The sequence below is a fragment of the Babylonia areolata genome, chromosome 1 (assembly GCF_041734735.1).
Source record: "Babylonia areolata isolate BAREFJ2019XMU chromosome 1, ASM4173473v1, whole genome shotgun sequence".
Classification (NCBI taxonomy): domain Eukaryota; kingdom Metazoa; phylum Mollusca; class Gastropoda; order Neogastropoda; family Buccinidae; genus Babylonia; species Babylonia areolata.
The window spans coordinates 196230-217425 of NC_134876.1; the positions used below are offsets into that span (position 1 = coordinate 196230).

At 41.3% G+C, this 21196-nt stretch overlaps 2 protein-coding genes across 5 annotated transcripts in view; one reads left to right on the forward strand and one right to left on the reverse strand.

Moving 5' to 3' along the window:
* Positions 1 to 13200, forward strand: part of LOC143294680 (uncharacterized) — a 29944-nt gene extending 16744 nt beyond the window's left edge. Inside the window, exon 4 of one of the 3 annotated variants that reach the window (XM_076606112.1) lies at positions 12516 to 13200. In XM_076606112.1, the coding sequence (XP_076462227.1) occupies positions 12516 to 12742 (227 nt within the window). In that variant the 3' untranslated portion in view covers positions 12743 to 13200. Of the gene's footprint in view, positions 1 to 673; positions 4209 to 12515 lie in introns of those variants that run through there. The other 2 variants (XM_076606276.1, XM_076606200.1) reach the window with 2 other exon arrangements.
* Positions 13201 to 13300: 100 nt separating this feature from the next.
* The window catches only part of LOC143294846 (2-oxoglutarate dehydrogenase complex component E1-like), an 83068-nt gene continuing 75172 nt past the window's right edge, over positions 13301 to 21196 (reverse strand). For both annotated transcript variants that reach the window (XM_076606389.1, XM_076606451.1), the window contains exons 19-20: positions 16253 to 16416; positions 13301 to 14622 (exon numbers count right to left, since the gene is read on the reverse strand). In XM_076606389.1, coding sequence (XP_076462504.1) covers positions 14523 to 14622; positions 16253 to 16416 — 264 coding nt within the window. In that variant the 3' untranslated portion in view covers positions 13301 to 14522. The remainder of the gene's footprint in view (positions 14623 to 16252; positions 16417 to 21196) is intronic.

Here is a 21196-nt window from a genome sequence, read left to right on the forward strand (position 1 = left end):
TGTTTGCCATGGAGGATAATGATGATACAACTGTGCCTGCTTTTGAAATAATGCTTGATCTTTTTTCAGATTTGGTATTCTGAAGTTATGACCTATTACTAGTATTGGGCTTGAGTCTGTAAACTACCTCTTCTGTTCTGTTTACCTGGTGTGGTACCATCTATGTGACTGTTGTGCTTCTTGTGTGCGTGTATAAATTGTGTGTCTGTGTGAGTGTGCATGTTTTTATATGGTATGTCATACATGAACACACACACACATAATATATATAACTTCAACCCCTTGCCAGTCTTGGTTAGTTGGTACTTGAGACTTATGTCCCTTTTATTGCATTGCATTGTAATACGCCTATTGGATGTGACTCTTACATCCAATTTTCATCAGCAATTCATGGTTGATAGTGAAAGGGAAACAACCTACTTTGTTTCTCCCTGTCTTCTAGAATGTTTGAAGATTGTTTTATGTTTCTTCCCTTGAACTAGTATGCTCTGCATTGTATGACCGACAAGCAGTAGGAAATTCCCAAGTCACTTGCATACACAGTTGGTCAAAATGGGGTGCTCTGGATGTTTCCGTGTGTTACTTTTATGTGTCAGTAACATCTGCTGGTGTGTGTGTGTGCGTGTGTGTGTGCACTGTATTGTATGGATGGTATCACTCTTTGCCACAACAGACTTCTCTGTGTGAAATTCAGGCTGGGAGAGAGTACTGCTACAGTGCAGCACCACACCCTTTCTTTTTTTCATACCTGCTAACATATTTGCTTCATTCCAAGTGGATTTGCACGATATGCCAGGGACAACCTTTTTGTTGCCATAGGTCTTTTTTTACATGTGATAAGTACATGCTATACTATAGTATATACAAGACCTCAGTTTATCATCTCATCCAAATGACTAGTGTCCAGACCACCACTCAGTCTCATGGAGGGGAAGAAAATACTGCTGAGTCTGGGATTCAAACACATGCACTCAGATTCTCTTGCTTCCTAGGGAGACTCATTACCACTAGGCATATGAGTGTGTGTGTGTATGTGTGTGTGTGCGTTTGTGGGTTTCAGGGCAGTACAGGCGCAGCAGCTTTCAAGGAACTTGATGAAATCGATGGGTGTTGAGCGGTCGTCATTAACAGCCGATAATTGTTCTGTAGAGCTTGAAGATCAGCTTTGGATTTGAAGTTGAAGTGAGGGAAACACAGAAGTAATATTGGAGAACTTAGCTTCTGACCAGTGGATGTCAACAGATGTTAACAACAGGTGTTTCACTGGTGACCACTTGTTACAAGTGTGTTGCTTTTAATGGAAAGTTCTTCAAAGGGAAACCATGTTGAATTTACACTGTCCCTCATTGAGATGTGTGGAAGTGCATTCAACAGTTTTCATTATTGTGCTTTATTGATAGTTTTTGCCAGTGACAAATTTACTTTGGTATTTGTTTAGATGGTACATTCTGGTGATAAGTGCATACATGGTAGATCGGGTTGCTCCCTTTGTCTTCTTTCTATGGGTTTGCTACTAATGCTAGTCTGTATTTGTGATGGTGCACGTGAAAATCATGGATGAGGGGGAAAAATCACAAATCAGATAGGTTTATCTGAAAGTAGAGAGAATTCTGAATAAGACACAGAAAACAGATTTGAATTATTTTTATTAGTTTCTCAGATACATGCATTTAAGTCTCATGGCGGTCGCTGACATACTTCTGAGAAAATTGGGTTTAAAGTTTGGGAACATTCACATAGCTATAACTTTTTCATAAGAATTTTCAACGGCAAGTGACTGGTACCAAAACGTCAAGAAAGACTCGGAGAACTTTGGAAATGCACTCAGTATCACCAAATAATTGCTGTTTAGTCAAAACATTATCCCAAAATCATGCTTACTGGGTGTAAACACTGAGAAATAAATGGGCGATGTTTCGCATTTTCACACTTTGAAAAAAAAATTGAAGAAAAAAAACTACTTATCAGAATCACTCCAAACTTTCTGACAATGTACAGGAATGTGTGACCTTTGATCTGCATGAGATGGCTTGTATACATGTGTTATATCTGTGCTACCCCTGTGGTGACACTCCGGAGTGTACCTGTATAACACCGTTATTGAAGATAGGCAGGTGATACAAAACAAAACAACATAATAGTACTCACCAAATTTATCCACACACTTTAGAAACACAATTCAGTCAGTGAATCATGTGAAGTTTCTTCTGTGCACCTTGTCCTCTTTTGGTTTTCTTTGGTCTTCCTGGAGTCCCATAGGTGAAAAGATATCCAGTAAGTAAGACCTGCAAATTACAATTAAGTAATGATTAAAATTTTGCCAAATATGAAACTGATAATAATAAGAAGAAATCAAGCATACACACATACATAAACACACATACATAAAAAAACATTACCACATGCACACAAATACACAAACACACTCATGAAATCATACATGCATGCAAACACGTGCATGTAATTAACATCATGTATGTACACAGACAATACACAGGCTGACACAATCATCACACACACATGTGCACAAACACACTCGTGATATCATACATGCATTCAAACACATGCATGTAATTGACATCATGCATGCACACAGACAATACACAGGCTGACACAATCATCACACACATGCGCATGCGCACACACACACACACACACACACACACACACACACACTGACAATGACTGCACAAAAAACACAACACTTGATTACACATTCTCAAGCATCTGAAATGCATTATACATTTCTTCTTTTTCTTTAGACTTACAGACTGCAAAATGTCTCAAAACACGTTCAGTAAAGTGTGAAAACATGCCATGATTATTGATAATCTTTGACTGGTAGTGAAGGGCTTTCCCAACTGCAGCTTTTGCTTTGTCAGTTTGTTAATAAAAAAAATTACCTACTTCTAGGAGGTTATCGACCGTAGCTACTTTCGTTTTCTCTGCATAGGCGGATAGTAGTTTGCACAGGACAGGAATGTCAGACCCCTGCCAGAGTCTGCACTAGTGGGTCACGGTAAGTATGTTATTTAAACGTAATTTTAGATAGAAAATTTCCTTTACACTTGTCAACATTGTCACTTGTTTTACTACTTTTAGGTGGATGTTTCCAACTAGTCGGGTTACCGCTCAAACGACACATGTTATTCCTTTCATCTAAGTTCACCATAAATTCACAAAATTAAAAAAAACGCGTCAAACTAAAACTTGAAGCAAAAGCTTCGTGAATGATGGTGGCGAAGCAAACTTACCAGAGTCTGGGTCTTCGTGTTCATCCCCATTCTCCTCCGGCAAAGGTTGGTTTTCTTCATCGTCACTGCTAAAATCATTGATTTCTGATGATTTTTCATCACCAAAGTATTTTTTCACTGCTTCAACAAGTTCTGGCGAGGTGAAATCCATCGTTTCCGACAACAGCTTGAATATCTGTGTGCTGGTCAGTTTCTTCATCGCCATTGTGCTTCGTGTTCGCAAAACAATCACCGTGACCCACTTTAGGCAGTTATTGTGGCTTTCACAAAACACGGAGAGCACTGAAAATCAAGACGTAATTAGTACAAGCTTTTGGAAATAATTGAAGTCGGCGATCAAAGTTTTAGCAGTGATGAATCGAGCGTCGGCCAGTGTCTGTCATGGATAAGTCGCTCAAATCACGCGGTCTCACAAAAAACTTCGAATTAATACACATAAACACAAAGGAACTGATTGAGAGCAGTCTGGAAATAGGACTAGAGACTGTTTATAACTTGGAGGTTATGTTCTTATGCGTGACACGCAATTTTTTCTGTTCAAAATCGTGTTCAAAAGTGGGGCAAAAAAGTTCGCTGATTTCCTAAAGTTTACTCTCATGTTCCAACAGGAAAACATTAAAATAAAGTAGAATTACTTTATATTTGTATATAATACTTTGGGACAAAGTAGAAAAAACATTATAGAATGTGAATATACGTAAAAGTGAAATTTGATATTTTTAGCCCTTGGTCACTTTCACAGCGTGTAGCGCAAAATGTGTGGCTGCGACTTAAACATGATTTTCGCGTGCAGCGTCACATTTACATATGTTTAAACTTTCCAGACCTGTCAGTTTATGTGCATGCAGGTTCTTTGGTGGTTGTTTTTTTAATGTGAATGTGACATGGTGTGTTTCCTTTACATAGACTGGAATCTGTATGTTATGTATTAAAGAGTGAATGTTTCCAAAGTGACCACTGCTGTGGTGTTTGTGGTGGTGGTTGGCGGTACTGCATTGTTTTTTTAGCCAAGCATGGAGATGTTTTCACTTTACCTGTGCCGTATCATGCTGTTGGATTTCTTTCAAGCATAAAAGAACAGGTCAGTGAAGCAGGTTAGTTATTTGGAAAGGCGCATTACTCTAATTCTCCTCACTCTACCAAGGTGTGAACAGGTACATGCCTTTGGTTTGAGAAAGTTTAATGGTGGAAGAAGAGGATTAGGCCCCCCGTCTTATTATGCCAAGCCTTTGACACTGGACATAAAGTGACTGCTCTGATGGCCATAAAAAGCTGCATGAGACCTTTTTGACTCACTTGTGTAAACAAAGTGAGTCTATGTTTTAACCCAGTGTTCAGTTGTCTCTGTGTGTGTGTCTGTGTGTCCGTGGTAAACTTTAACATTGACATTTTCTCTGCAAATACTTTGTCAGTTGACACCAAATTAGGCATAAAAATAGGAAAAATTCAGTTCTTTCCAGTCATCTTGTTTAAAACAATATTGCACCTCTGGGATGGGCACACAAAAAAAAAAAGAATGAAGCCTAATTATATGCAAACTGCATTTACTGTTATATTTATATTTTTTTATATTCTCTAAACTTGGTGCTTTGATCTGATATTCTGACCCAACAACAAGAGCAGTCATTATTATCATTTTCTGTTCAAACAGGAACTTCTTTTGCTCAGCATGGAAGTTTTATTTATTTTGCAAACGTTTTGGTGCAGATAGTAAAAAAGGGAAATTACTCTGTAATTAATGCTAGGGGACTTAATTTACTTTAAACTGATCTTTCTCATCTTAAACATTACATTGTGAAATTATACTGGATACATAAAAAGCTTGGATTTTTTTTTTTAAGTGTATCACAAGTGAGTCTTGAAGGCCTTGCCTCTCTTGTTATCACATCAAATCACACTTGCATGTACTTCCTTCCATGTTTTCAAAGCACAATCACTTTGAAATTGTGCTTCCTTCCTTGGCATTAAAGTGAAGTCCCTTGCAAATTACATTTTCTTCTGCATCATCAAAGCAGTCACTTGAAAATTGCATCCGTCTACATCATTAAAGCATATTCACTTACAAATTGTGCTCCCTTCCACAGCATCAAAGGTGTCACTTGGAAATTGCATTGATCTTGATCATCAAAGCACAGTCACTTGCAAATTGTGTTTCCTTCTACATTATCAAAGTACATTCACTTGCAAATTATACTTCCTTCCATGTTGACCAAGCACAGTCACTTGCAAATTGTACTTCCATTTTATTCAGGCACAGTCACTTGCAACGTTTACTTCCATGTTATCATAGCACAGTCACTTGAAAATTGTATTTCCTTGCACAGTTGGCATGAGTTGACAGATAATAGGAAGTATTTTTTCTTTACGTTTTTGTGTGTGTGTATGTATGAAGAATTGAAGATCACAGTTTTTGTCAAGCATTTGATTTTTTTTTTGTCAGTTACAAACTTGTTGCTTTTCATTTTGTACTATTTGTGTTTGTAAAGTGCTTTCTGGAAGAGATTATTGAGTCTTTTTCTTTTCTTTGGCGTGTGATCAGCTTGTTACTATAGAAAAGACAAAAATGATCAAAGCAGTCTCACACATACACATCTGCCTCAAGATCTGCACATCTTGCAGGTTCACGGAGAAGCCAAAAAGAACCGATGCCAGCATACAGCCATGTTGTTTCTCATTTGCACTTGCAGTAGAGGAGTGCCAAGCCATTGTGATATGAGTGTACAAGTCATTTTAATGTGGAAATGACCTATCGTTTGGGTTCTTTATTGGAGGTTTATTCTTTGTTCAGCCTTTTTGGGATGTGAGGGGACTGGTTTGTAAAATTTCAGTTTTTGTTTGTGAAATGATAATGTTTGTGTGTGAGGAGGAGGTGGGGAAAGCAGACTGACATTTATTCTGTGAATTTGACCTGACTTCCTGATTCACCTGTACTTAAAGCTTGAGGCAGTTTTTTGTTTTTTTATTTTCTTTTGTTATGATAAACTTGTAGTTTTTACATTTGAAAAGTTCACTGTCAGTTTGGTGATTGAATTGAATTAATCAGTCATAAATTTTAACATCAACATGTTTTGTTTCTGAAAAGTTTTCTTAATTGTTGACTTGCGCATTATACAAAATGAGTGTGTATTAATCCTGTTTCTGTTGTATCTATATTTGTATTTGTATTTGTATTTCTTTTTATCACAACAGATTTGTCTGTGTGAAATTCGGGCTGCTCTCCCCAGGGAGAGCGCGTCGCCATACCACAGCGCCACCCATTTTTTTGTATTTTTTCCTGCGTGCAGTTTTATTTGTTTTTCCTATCCAAGTGGATTTTTCTACAGAATTTTGCCAGGAACAACCCTTTTGTTGCCGTGGGTTCTTTTACGTGCGCTAAGTGCATGCTGCACACGGGACCTCGGTTTATCGTCTCATCCGAATGACTATAGCGGACTTAAATTAAAAATTGGCAGTTTCTCAGTGATTGCAACTGGTGGAGAATTAACATTGCCATTTTCTTAACAGTTGCAAGTGGAGCAGAAAGAAAGTGGACAGAATGTTGATAAAAGCTGACTAACCACGACTTGCATATTTGATTGAAGATGCTGAACTTGAAAAGTCATCAGTCTCAAGAAATGTACCAGCATTGATTTTAATATTTGAGAATAAATATTTTCACTCCCCTTTTATGTGTCATCAAAATGATTGTGTTGCCTATACAGAATTTAAATTACTGTGATGTGAAGTTCTCGTTTGTGTGTGTGTGTGTTGATAGAAATTAATTTAAAATACTTTTTCAAAGTACCTACTGGCATTTATTACTTTGATCACAATGCAAATAATTTAAGAAAAGAAGAAGAAGACCCCCCCCCCCCAAAAAAAAAAAAAAAAAAAAAAAAAAAAAAACCCCAAACCAACAAACCAACCAACAACAAACCCTGATATACTTCTCTGCTTTGCTGTGTAAATGTAGTAGTTGTCATGGGATGTATCAGTAGTGTCAGCTACCTTGTGGTTAAAGATTATGAACCTGAAATGAAATGGGTGTAACTAAGATTGATTGGTTGAACAACTGACAACTGTTGGAAGTTATAAGGTATCTTTTTCTTCTCTTCTGCAGTCAGAATAGAATCCTATTGTCTTCCAAGTATGAAGGTGTCATGAATTACAGGTATGATTGCTTTATCAGTTCAGAGTTGATTTGCAGCTACAGATTTGATTTTTAGCACCATGGAGAAAAAAGTACAGCAGTTGTATTCTCATGCATGATGGGGAGAAGATTAGTTGCTGAAGATTATGCCATTGTCAAGTTCCTCTTTTTAAGAACGCTTTTTATCATTAGTTATTTTGATAGTGAGCCCTGTTCCTATGTATATTTCAGTTCCCACAGTTATGATCCATCACTTTGGTTGCCCCGAAATGGTCAGCCAGTATTTAAAGAGTAATCATTTGACAGTGTAATAATGGATTGAGATATTGGCTGACCTTTGGGATGTAAGCAAAGAAGTGTGCTGTGTCCACTTACCTGTGTGCATATGGCTGCAGCTGCTAACTTACTTTGTGGAGTAATCACATCTCGTCTCTTCAGACAACAGGCTTACAAGTAAGTATCAGAGTACTACACACAGTTATATATCCCCACACCCCTTCATTTCCCCTCAGATACCAGTTTCAGCTTTTGATAAATGTTTCAGTGATCACTCACATGTGAATGGGAAGTGTGGTTGACCAGAGCCCACATTCAAGACTGTTTTCTGAAGTATAACCGGCAAAGGCCACTTGATGACTCTTTTCTAAGTATAACTGGTTGACCAAAGGCCACTTGATGACTCTTTTCTAAGTATAACTGGTTGACCAAAGGCCACATTCAAGACGTTTTCTGAAGTATAACTGGTTGACCAAAGGCCACATTCAAGACTTTTTCTGAAGTATAACTGGTTGACCAAAGGCCACATTCAAGACTTTTTTTCTGAAATATAACTGGTTGACCAGAGGCCACATTCAAGACTTTTTTTCTGAAGTATAACTGGTTGATCAAAGGCCACATTTAAGACTCTTTTTCTGAAGTATAACTGGTTGACCAAAGGCCACATTCAAGAATTTTTTTTCTGAAGTATAACCAGTTGACCAAAGGCCACTTCATGACTGTTTTCTGAAGTATTGGTTGACCAAAGGCCACATTCAAGACTTTTTTCTGAAGTATAACCTGTTGACCAAAGGCCACATTCAAGGCTTTTTTCTGAAGTATAACTGGTTGACCAAAGGCCACATTCAAGGCTTTTTTCTGAAGTATAACTGGTTGACCAAAGGCCACTTCATGACTTTTCTGAAGTATAACTGGTTGACCAAAGGCCACATTCAAGAATTTTTTCTGAAGTATAACTGGTTGACCAAAGGCCACATTCAAGACTTTTTTCTGAAGTATAACCGGTTGACCAAAGGACACATTCAAGACTTTTCTAAAGTATAACTGGTTGACCAGAGGCCACTATGACTGTTTTCTGAAGTATAACTGGTTGACCAAAGGCCACATTCTAGACTTTTTTTTCAGCGTTTGGTATAGTTGGCTGTAAGAGCAGTCGACTTCACTTGCACAGTGAAAGAGAGAGAAAAGAAAGATTCAAAGAAAAACAGGTATTTTTCAGTGCACTCTTTCAGTGACTGGAGATTTTACAGATATTCCTGAGTTGCTTGCCAGATATTAGAACACCTGTATGAAAGAGACTTTGGAGTGCGAGTGTTTGTGAGCAAGCACTTGCGTGTGTGTATAGATCTATGTATTGGAAAACGAGTAGCAGTTTAAGAGTAATTGTCCAGTTTGTTGTGTCACCTTTGAAGTCAATGAATTTGTTACCTTTAAAGTTGTGTACATGGTTGTCACTCTTTATGAAATGGGGGCAGTGTAAAAAGATGTTACCTTTTTTATTTTTGTATATATTATGAAACAGTGGCAGTGGTATCAGATGTTAGTTTTTTTGTAATGAAACAGATTGAGTAAATAGATGTTATTCTTTTCGTAAGGAGATGTTAGTGTAAGTGTAAATAGGTGTGACTGTTTTCATAAGGAAACAAATGGCATTGTAAATAGAATAGATGTTGCTCTTTTCATAAGGAAACAAAGAGGCAGATGCAATGTCAATATATCTTTCTATAAGGTGACAGAGACGTCATAAATAAATGGTACTCCTTCCAGAAGATAATGAGGCAATGTAAGTAGATGTTACTCTTTCCCTAAGAAAAACAGGCAGTGCAAATAGATATTTCTCTTTCCCTAAGAAAAACAGGCCGTGCAAATAGATGTTTCTCTTTCCATAAGGAAAATCGGCAGTGCAAATGTTATTCTTTCCATAAGGAAACACAAGATAGTGTTAATGGTTATTAGTCTTTTCATAAGGAAACAGGCAGCATAAATGGATGTTCCTCTGCCCATATGGAAACAGAGGCAGTGTGAATAGGTCTTGCTCTTTCCACAAGGAAGCAAGAGGCAGTGTAAATATTTGTTACTCTTTCTCTAAGGAAACAGAGGCAGGCTGTGTGATGTTTAGATTTTTTGGGGAAGGAGTTGTTTTTTTTGTTTTTTTATGTATTGTCATAGTGTTGATGTGTTTGTGTGCAGAGATTGTTGGCAATTGTGATTGCAAATTTCATAACATGAAATGATGAATGCAGGTACATTGGTGAACTGCATTTGTTTGGAATGGTCAGATATCACAAGTCTGTTCAACTCACTCAACCCTGTGTCTTAATGTTAGGTGGGTGTCACAGATAGTCATTCTCAACTTGAGCTGATAGCATTCAGGCAAAGAAACCGGTTTACATGAACCAGTATGTCCGCTCACCAGAAAGCATTACTGCTAGGGAAGGGAAGTAACTGGAACAGAACTTCTGCACAGGCATGCAAAGATTCACAATTTTGAACAATTAGTGTGTTTTCTTATCTGGTTTTCTGCATCGTTATAGCAAAATGTCGAAGGCTTACTGCACAGCAAGTGCTCGATGCTTCACTTTAAAGGTACAAATAAAATACTGCTTCCTTTTTCCTGAAACTGAATTCATTTCACAATTGTATTTGTCATCATGTCGTTTGGCAGTTATTGGTTGAGCAGTTGTCATACAATTGTGACTGAATCGAAACACGCTGCTGGTGCTGGGAAGGCTACTCAGGCAGAAGACTTTAAAGGGCTGAAAGGGTTAATATCACATCTGTACCAAGAAAGGAAAGGTAGCTGAACAACATACTAACTAAGCAGTGACTAAACTAAGCTTTCTTTCAAGATTGAGGTATATAATTTCCTGTTAAGATTGATATCTTTTTGGATTGCCATTGGTAATTTTAAAAAAATATATATAAAAATAAAAAAGCAGTGTAATGTTTTGTTTAGGAAATGTTTGCATAATGTTTTGTTATTTAAGAAATGTGTGTGCGTTGTTGTATTGATGGCATGTATCAAGTGTGTGTATACAGGTCCGTTTTTTTATATTTCAGCTGACATTTATATTCCCTTGATTGTGGGTATTAAAAAGTGGGTTGTGGACTATTTTGTATTCATATTTTAGGATTTTGATTTTAAGATGCATATATACATGGATCATGCTCGATACAGGAAATTGTGTTAGTTGATCTCTGTCAAATCTCCTCATTATCAGTTGGTCAGCCAAAACAGTCAGTGGGTCTGCAGTTTTTCAACTGTTGCAGTCAGCAAGAAAACTGCTTCAAAATGTTGCATGACTTGGTCACATGCTGTGTCCAGAAAGCTTCGTACTTTTGGTCTTTGTGCAGAGGTAGTACAGGCCGACAGACTATTGACAAAAAACTGGCACTTCACTGACATGCAACATTCGATTCTGTTACTCTATTGCTGGCAAAATTTCTTTCGGCACTAAGTGTCAGCTTAGTTTTGAAGGGTTTTCAAGATGAAGTATAAAAAATTAAAAAAATTGTCATAGGATGTAATGGGTGCTTCAGTTGCTCCAAAATTAAATATTTATTACATTGTTCCCAAGAAAGATTTTAATACTGTTCAGAACTGAATATGAAAGAAATGTGCCAGGGGCTTTTGGGCTTAATCTCCCTAGCCACTTTTTTCTTTTATTTACCTTTTTGGTTGTCCTTATATGTTCATTTCTGTTGCCACTTTTCTTTCTACTTTCTCACTTAATTCACTTTGGTCTGTTCTGGAACTCTTCCACTTTGTCTTTCATATACATGATTATCAGGCATACTTTTGGCTGCATACATTGTGATGCTGAAAAATCATCTGTTGCCAGTTGTCATTTTTCTTTGGTTGTTATGTATTTTTAGTACTATGTATTTTTTTTTCCGGTGTAAGGCTTTTATTTAATCCTCTGATTAGAAATGCATGAAATGTGGATTGAGTTGCTGTAACAGAATTGAATCCTCAGCAGAGAGAAAATCAGTGTTGATTGTTGGCAATACAGGGACAGGTGTCATGTCTTTGTTCATCAATGGAACAGTGTCTGCGCTGAAGTATGATTGTTAGTGTGTTGCTGCCTATTGCTGAGCAGTTTGGTGAATGTAATGGGTTGAAAACTTATCAATTCCCTTCTATTTTCTGTGTTAATCACTTAACCTTCGCTGGCTATTGTGGGTTGTACACGACCCAGAAGGGTACAAAAATGCAAGTATCTCGGCCAGTTCTTAATATTTTTCTACGAAATTTCAGAAATGCTTCCTACACCTAAAAGGCCAACTTTTGCCAAAAAAATGAAAATTCATTAATTAGTTAATGAGTAATTAAAGGTGGCGTTTTAACTGCACACGAACGCTTCTGTGGGTCATGTATGACCCATGCTTTTTAAAGGGGAAAAAACGTGGTCACCCCTTGAAAGTTTGTGTGGGTCATGCACGACCCATACCTTTTTAATAGTGATTTCAGGTTTAATTTGCAATTAGTGAAGGAAAATAAAGAAGTTTTACTTACAATAGCCTCACTACCCCACTACTAAAAAAATATATATATATATATAATTTTTAACCCACTGCCCCATCGTTGGCACTGTTTCTGTGGCACTATACCAGTGCTGCTCATCTGAGTCCCCCAAACAAGGCCATTACTGGGTTCATCTGTTGCAGTCCCTGTGTTGGCAATCCACAGGGAACCATTGATGTTAGGTCGCCAGGAGTTTACACACCAGAGGAGACCCTGCACTGCTGCTGAGTTAGTTCAGTGTTGTTCAGTCGAGTGTGTTCTAATTTTACATACATGGGACACCACGTACTAAGCTCTCTATTGACAACAATAATATGGCTTTGTTGCACAGCCAGACTGAGTAAGTGTCCCCCCAAGAGAAGATATCACCGACACGTCCCTCCAAGGACAGTCCCCCATGAATCTGCCAAAACTGGAGACCTTGACAGGACTCGCCCCACGCACGGAAGTGGAGAGGTATCAAAACTTGAGGTCACAATGAGTGCAAGGCATGAAAGGCCACATATAAGTTGGGACTTTTTTTGCATGAATGATATTGATGATACAGGAGCAGCATGATGAAAATGAAATGCTGCCATGGAGGTACATTTTGGTTTGGGACTTGATGACAAGGCTGTACTATATGCTTACTGTCATGATAACCTGGTGTCAACAAGGTCTAAGATGCAGACGCAGTGTTGGTCAGGAAATTAGAGCAACACACCCTAAGATGCATCCCTGAAGCGAGTGATACCAGACCGTGTGGTCCCAGTCTTTCCATTGAACCCTACAGCATGCTCAAGTCTGGGTAGGAACTGGCCACAGGCCAGAAAACCCACCTCCACTGGGAATCAAACATGCATCTTCCCAGCAGTCAGTCCATGAGATACGCACGTCGCCACAGCGACTGGTCAAGCAAGTGGATTTTATAAACAAGCATTCACTTGCACAAAATCGTTAAGTACAATGTATAAATCGGCATTCATTTACACAAATACCTCACATGACATAGAGGTTTTTTTGTGTTTTTTTTTTTTTAACAAGCATACTTCTCTCTGATGGAACAATCACAAACTTCTCTGGTGGTTATTTAATAGAACCTAGGATTTTCAGTGTTCAAACTCCACGCAAATGCAGTAATGTAAAGATTTATTGTAACAATGTTCTCTCTCCAAGGTCCATATTTCATGCTTCACGATACACTCAGTTCAGTACAGTGGCAAGAGCAGAACTGAACCCGTACCATTCAAGTAATCACATTCTGTCAGCTGCATTAGAGTTCCCAACACTACATTTCTGGGTCTGAAAGGTATCAGCACTGAAACTACTCGGGAGAGGGGCAGAAAGAAGGATCCAACTACAGGTCTATCAAAGCACACTGCCTGCTCTAGTGGTCTGTTGAACACAGGCACTATGATAAAAAGTATATTCCTGCATCAACTCATAAAAGTCATATCCATCTAAGAACTGGAAGACTGCTCTATTTCTCCCCTGAAAACTCATTCTAAAACTTTATGATATAATCACAAACCAAACATAAATCACTAAAAAGCCTACAAACTTCTAAGTGGAATAACGGTCATGATTTTATTTTAAAGGCTACAAGAATTTCATTTACTTTCTGGTGTTGAACCTGGTTTTCAAAATGTAACTCCTTGCATGTTCAATCAAATTTAATCCATTCAGAGACATTCACCTACTTGCCAACAGCAAATTAGTAGGAAAAAGCATTTTTACGTCAAATGTGTCAAGTTAATCATGATTATATCCTTACTTCATTACTGGGTTAATAACAGAACAAATTAAGCAGCACTGGGTACTACTCCAAGTAGCTAAGGTAGTAGTTGGGGCAGGTAGGGGCTGGGGGCGACTGTCACATCTTCACAAAATTAAAAACAGCCGCTCTATCATATCACTTATCTACAGCCGTGACACACACACAAAAGATAAATACCTTGCAAAGTAATAAATATATTCATTAAGAAACCTATAGATTTTTCCCATGTGCACAGATGTCCCCTCAAGTCAGTGTTGAACACAAAACACTGCATAAAACACATTGCTCCATCACCATTAAGAACATTCGTACACTGGGACACCATGGAGCAAGCCATGTAGACATAAAAGCACACTCAAGTCGCACCTCCACAAGATGAAAGTCTTATCAGCTGAAAAAAGATGGCTACAGATTGGAGTTGCTGGAACCACAACTAGGTCTTGAAATCAGAGAGGAAGAGAAAAGGACCAAAAAAAACCACACACACACAAAAAAAAAGAAAAAAAAAAAAAGTTCATACTGTGTGTGTGGGTGTGTGTGTGTTCCAGGGGGACGTGTGGCTGTGCTTATCGCACACTGTTTCTAGGACTCCAGAGCAGCCTCCAGGAAAGAGGACAACTCCAGCAGATGCATCTGTTTGTTGCCTGTGGCCGCTGCAGCTGATGGGAATCGACCAGCGTACCTGAGGGGAGAAAACAAATATTAAGGGTCTTGAACAAGAAACGGCGATTAAAACCTAACTGGTTCATATATCCCATACAACTGTAGTGATACATTCTGAAATTGATATTACTAACCCACCTCTGTACAACCACGTTTGAAAAAGAAAGAAAAAAAAATCACCACAAATGAAACTGATGTAAACCTTGCCAAAAGAAAAATAAATCCATTGCCACAAAGAACACTCAACTAAAATTTATTTTGGTTTTTGTGTGCTGTTTACATCCCCCTTCCCTAAAAGCTGACTCCAAACAAGTTAATTTAACATCAAAGTTCATTTAAAACAATTTACAAACTCGTGTGCTCACAACCATCTTCTTGAACCTGTGTCAATCACTTTAGTTTCAACAAGGCATCAAAACATGCAGACTGATCCATATAAGCTACACCACATCTGCTTTTCAAAAACATGGTCAAGTCTAGACAATGAAACAAAAACAACCCCGTCAAATAAAAACAACTGCTTTCTCCCCCCACCCCCACACTATAAGTTTCAACAGGGCATTACAAATCAAGGTCTACTTTCAGAGAACTGTTCATGATATAACATACATCCCAGCTCAATCAACATCAGCAGTTAGCACTGAGCTACGTCTAATGGACTGTTGTCTTTCAGGATTGGGACAAAAGTGACAGTACAAAAAAAGCCAACATGGGAATCATAAACAGTAATTTAAAAAATAGAAGTATGTTTTGATGCTTCATCCCCTACCAGCTAAACCAAAGTAGTGAGATTAGGGGGTATTACTAGTGGTCATGTCCGACTCCTTTTGATTTGTGCCACTGGCATTGTTGTTTAAGAATTAGGTGAAGGTAAACCACTGCACACTCAAAATCCAACCCTCAATCCAGTCAATTCCACTGATCTAATCCAAAACTGTCATCTCCATTAGGACATAAAACAATAACAATACCAGCTTGTACTTTCAGCAAAATAATATAATTTTCAAGGCAGTAATACTTCTCTGCAAACTCCCTTGGGTGGGCAATGACACTGCTTCCATCATACAGAAATCTAGCTGGGAAAGCTTGATGTCTAACATCACCCATATCTTACAAACTTTATGGCGATCCTGAACTTTACTAGTGTATCTTATAATACAGTGCACAACTGTATGAGTAAAATCTGTCAAAATGCTGTCATTTATCAGAATGGAATTGAGATGACCTCCTAACCTAGAAGACAGACGTTTGTGGCAGAGTAAACAAATGAAGTCTTCCCATGAATCACAGCTTACCAACAACTCACTACCGGGGAGCAGGTAGAAAATGGGTAGAGATCATCAGAGCAGACAAGCGACACGTAAATGCTCTGATGATGATGCCAGGGCTTTGATATCGACTGAAGGTGTCCACATGGCTGCAGTAATGACAGCCACGACCCACCAATGCTACACTTCCTGTTTATCATATTGATGTGCTCCTTACAACATGTTGCACATCATGTACTGCTGAAATAGAAATTCCTGAAAAATCTGGAGATTGTGCCTAATTCACTGAAGCGCCTTGTAGTCTGTGAAATATGGTAGTGGACTCTGTCAAGGTGATCTAACATTGTGGCACCATGAATGATGTGAGCAGACAACACTTACTCCAGTTCCCGGCTGTCCTCCAGTTTCTTGAGGACGGTGCGGATGCGAGGCTCCACATACTGGTAGGGCCCCATGTTCTTGTGCTCCTCCTGCACCCAGCACACCTTGGCGTTGGGGTACTTCAGCAGCTCCGCCTTCACAAGGTCATAGGGGAACGGGGTGATCTGAAACACAACGGCTGGTTTCTGTCAATCTTGACACATCAGATCTAAGGGGAACAGGGTGATCTGAAACACAACGGCTGGTTTCTGTCAATGCTAGACCATTTGCTGTTGTTTCACGCCTGTGGTTATAGTCTGGCACATGACAAAGAATACATTAAACACAGGATGAGATAGCTGAAAAAAAAAAGAAAACAAATTCACAGGGTATCCGATGAGAAAGATTGCAGCACACTTTGCAACATTAATTTTTTTTTTATATTTGCTCTTGATTAACGGTTTGATAACTTTTTCCTTGTTCTTTTAATACACAAATCATTTTACTTGGATTATCCGTTTTATACATTTTTCTATCTGTAAATGGCACACAGTGATAGTATGGTAAGTTGAACAGTGTTCTTGGGTTTTAATTCCTTTCACAAATCTCTCTTTCCCACCACAGATAGTTATTTCCTTTTCAACTTTTCCAACTTTCCACAGAAATGCCTCACAAAAAATAATAATGGCAGTAACAACTATACCAATAACGGAAATAATATCTGGTGGTGTGTGGTTCGTCCGTCGGGATCGACGAGGACCATCTAGTTATCCTAGGGGTGGGTGGGTTGGGCTCTGTGGGTGCGCAGATGACTGGTCAGGCCAATCCGCGCCCGGAAGGTTCTGACGCAGTGTGGACAGGGGATGGTGGCGGCTGTCAGTGACTTGCTGGCACTGCTTTTCCTGGCCTGTCTGTGTTGCTCTGCTGCAGCGATTCTGTTGGCCTCACAGGATTTGGCGCCTTTGTGGACAGCTAAACGCCACTTTGGTCTGTCCATTGCATTCAGCTCCCATGTGTCGTGGCTGATGTTGAAGGCCTTCAGAGAAGCTTTCAGAGTGTCTCTGAAGCGCTTCTTTTGGCCTCCATGGGAGCGCTTGCCATGTTGGAGTTCGCCGTACAGCAGTTTCTTGGGGAGCCGGTGGTCGGGCATGCAAACTACATGGCCTGCCCAGCACAGCTGGGCCTGCATCAAGATGGTGTAGATGCTGGGTAAGTTTGCACGAGTGAGCACCTCTGTGTCACGGATCTTCTCTTGCCACTTTATGCCGAGAAGTTTTCTGAGGCTGGTGGTGTGGAAGTGGTTCAACTTTTGGCGTGGCGTTTGTAGACCGTCCATGATTCACATCCATAGAGCAGTGTGGTGAGAACTATGGCCTTGTATACTTTGAGCTTCGTCTCCTGGGTGATGCCTCTCCTGTTCCAAACGTTCTTATGGAGTCTGCCGAAGGCAGCACTGGCTTTGGCGAGTCGGGCATTCACCTCGTCGTCGATGACAACTGTGCGAGAGAGTGTACTGCCCAGGTATGTGAACTTGTCCACCGCATTCAGTTGTTGCCCGTTGATGAAGATGTTTGGTTCAACGTAAGGCTTTCCTGGAGCTGGCTGGTGCATCACTTCAGTCTTCTTTGTGCTGATTGTGAGGCCAAAGCTGTCACAGGCAGCAGAGAACTTGTCGACACTGTGCTGCATGTCAGCTTCGGAGGCAGCGTTGAGAGCGCAGTCATCAGCAAACAGGAAGTCGTTGACAGTGTCTGGCCTCGCCTTGGTTTTTGCTTGAAGCCTCCTGAGGTTAAAGAGTGAGCCATCTGTGCGGTACCTGATGCCAATGCCTACGTCAGCTCTCCATCCTTGCTCTCCATCGCAGGCAAGATACTTGCCAGGATCCTACTAAAAACCGCATCACTGCACACCTTGACCAAGGTCATTTGCCTGAGAGCCAATGTGGATTCCGGAAAGAGCGCGGAACCACCGACATGGTGTTTGCTGCAAGGCAGCTGCAAGAGAAATGTCAGGAGCAAAATGCTGATCTGTTCTCCACCTATGTCGACCTCACTAAGGCCTTCAACACCGTGAGTAGAGAGGGACTGTGGAAGATCATGGCCAAGTACGGATGCCCTCGGAAATTTATTTCCTTGGTCAGCCAATTCCATGAAGGCATGCAGGCTCGAGTCCAGGACAATGGCGAAACATCTGCTCCTTTTGCTGTCACAAATGGTGTCAAGCAAGGCTGCGTCCTGGCTCCAACGCTGTTCAGCCTCATGTTCTCTGCAATGCTTACTGATGCCTTCAGAGATGGCGATGTTGGAATCGGCCTAAAGTACCGAACAGATGGCAAGTTGTTTAACCTCAGAAGGCTTCAAGCAAAAACGAAGGTCATGACAGACATCATCAGAGACTTTTTGTTTGCTGATGATTGTGCCCTCAACGCTGGATCTGAAGCTGACATGCAACTCAGCGTCGACAAGTTTGCCACTGCCAGCAGGAACTTCGGCCTTACCATCAGCACGAGGAAAACTGAAGTTCTCCATCAGTCAGCCCCAGGGAAACCCTACGTTGAGCCCAACATCACAGTCAACGGTCAGAGACTCAGTGCGGTGGAGCGGTTCACATACCTTGGCAGCACACTGTCACGAAATGTGACCATTGACGATGAAGTGAACGTCAGGATTGCAAGAGCAAGCGTAACTTTTGGCAGACTCAGTGCAAATGTCTGGAACAGAAGAGGCATTGGCCTTGAGACCAAGCTAAAGGTCTACAGAGCAGTAGTTCTCCCCACACTACTGTACGCCTGCGAAACTTGGACAGTGTACCAACGACATGCCAAGAAGCTGAACCACTTCCACACAACATGCCTCAGGAAGCTACTGAACATCAAGTGGCAAGACAGGACCCCAGACACAGAGGTGCTCGCAAAAGCCACCCTTCCCAGCATCTTCACCATCCTGATGCAGTCCCAGCTTCGCTGGGCTGGACACGTGGCGCGCATGCCAGACCATCGGCTGCCCAAAAGGCTCTTCTATGGCGAGCTGCAACAAGGGAAGAGATCACACGGAGGTCAGAAGAAGCGCTTCAGAGATACTCTGAAAGTCTCTCTTAAAGCGTTTGATATCAACCCTGACTCCTGGGAGGAATCTGTAGTGGACCGTGACAAATGGCGCGCTGTTGTGCACAAAGGCGCCAAGTTGTGCGAGGCCAACAGGACTGCTGCAGCTGTTCAGAAGAGGCAGGCCAGAAAGTCACAGGCAAACAAGCTCCCTGACAATGATATGCCTGTCTTTGTCTGCCCCAACTGTCAGCGAACATTTCGTGCGCAGATCGGACTATTCAGCCATCTGCGCATTCACAGATAGGTTCATGAGCATCCTCCCCCCCACCCCACCACCACCCTCCCCCAGCTGGATGACAACGATGGTCATCATCGATCTCGATGGACACACCACCACCTGATGCCAATGCCTACGTCAGCGTCTCTGAAGGCATCTGTCAGCATGGCTGAAAACACGAGACTGAACAGGGGTGGGGGCAAGAACACACCCTTGCTTGACTCCGTTGGAGACAGGTAATGGTTCTGAAGTCTCTCCGTTGTCTTGGACTCAGGCCAACATCCCATCGTGTAGTTGCCGTATGATGGTGATGAACTTTCTGGGACACCCGTACTTCGTCATGATTCTCCAAAGGCCATCTCTGCTAACAGTATCGAAGGCCTTGGTCAGATCAACATACGTGGAGTAAAGGTTGGCGTTCTGTTCCCGACACTTCTCCTGGAGCTGCCTGGCAGCAAACACCATGTTGATAGTCCCGCGTTCTTTCCAGAAGCCACACTGGCTCTCTGGTAGGAGACCTTGCTCAAGGTGTGCTATGAGATGGTTGAGTAGCACTCTGGCCAGAGTCTTGCCTGCGATGGACAGCAGGGATATTCCACGATGGTTGTCACAGGCCTGACAATTTCCTTTGCGCTTGTACAGGTGTATGATGGAAGCGTCTTTGAAGTCCTGTGGAACTGCCTCATGCTGCCAGACGAGCTGGAACAGCTGGTGAAGCTTCTCAGTCAGCGCCATACCACCTTCTTTGTAGACCTCAGCTGGAATGGAGTCTGAGCCAGGGGCTTTGCCATTGGATAGCAGACGGATAGCTTTCTGGGTCTCCTCCAAAGTTGGGATGGCATCCAACGACTCACTGACTGGCACCTGGGGGAGTCAGTCAATGGCTTCATCATTGATGGTGGAGGGGCGGTTCAGTACGCTGTCAAAGTGTTCAGCCCATCTCTCAATGATCCCGTCCTTGTCAGTGATTAGGGTAGAACCATCAGCACTGAGGAGTGGAGCAGATCCGGAGGTGGTGGTACCGTAGACTTCTTTCAGGCCGTTATAGAAGTTCTTCCTGTTGTTCCTGTCTGCAAAGCCCTGGATCTCATCAGCTTTGTTGCTCAACCAGGAATCCTGCATCTGCCGCAACTTCAGCTGGATGGTGCTGCGTGCGCTCTTCAGTATGTCTTTCTTTGACTGTGACTTGGGATCTTCAATGTGGGCTCTGTAGGCTTGGCGTTTGTCTTCCAGCAGCTGCTTGATCTCAGTGCAGTTCTCATCAAACCAGTCTTTGTGTTTCCTGGCAGAAGGCCCCAGGCACTCCATGGCAGTGTTGTACACCGTCTCATGCAGTGCGCCCCATGCTGCCTCCACATTCTGGTTGTCCAGCACAGTGGACTCAAGGCATTCCTCCAGGGTGTCAGCAAAGCTCTGCTTGATGTTGCCTAGCTCCAGCTTGTTGACATTCAGGCGTTTGGGTGCTTTCATGCCCTGAGGCCGTCTCTTAGGCTGGATGTGGAGGTTGAGCTTGGAGACGATAAGGCGGTGGTCTGTCCAGCACTCAGCGCCGCACATGGCCCTCGTGACTCGTACATCCTGCCTGTCCCTCTTCCTGACGAAGTTGATGAGATGCCAATGCCCAGAGCGAGGATGCATCCAT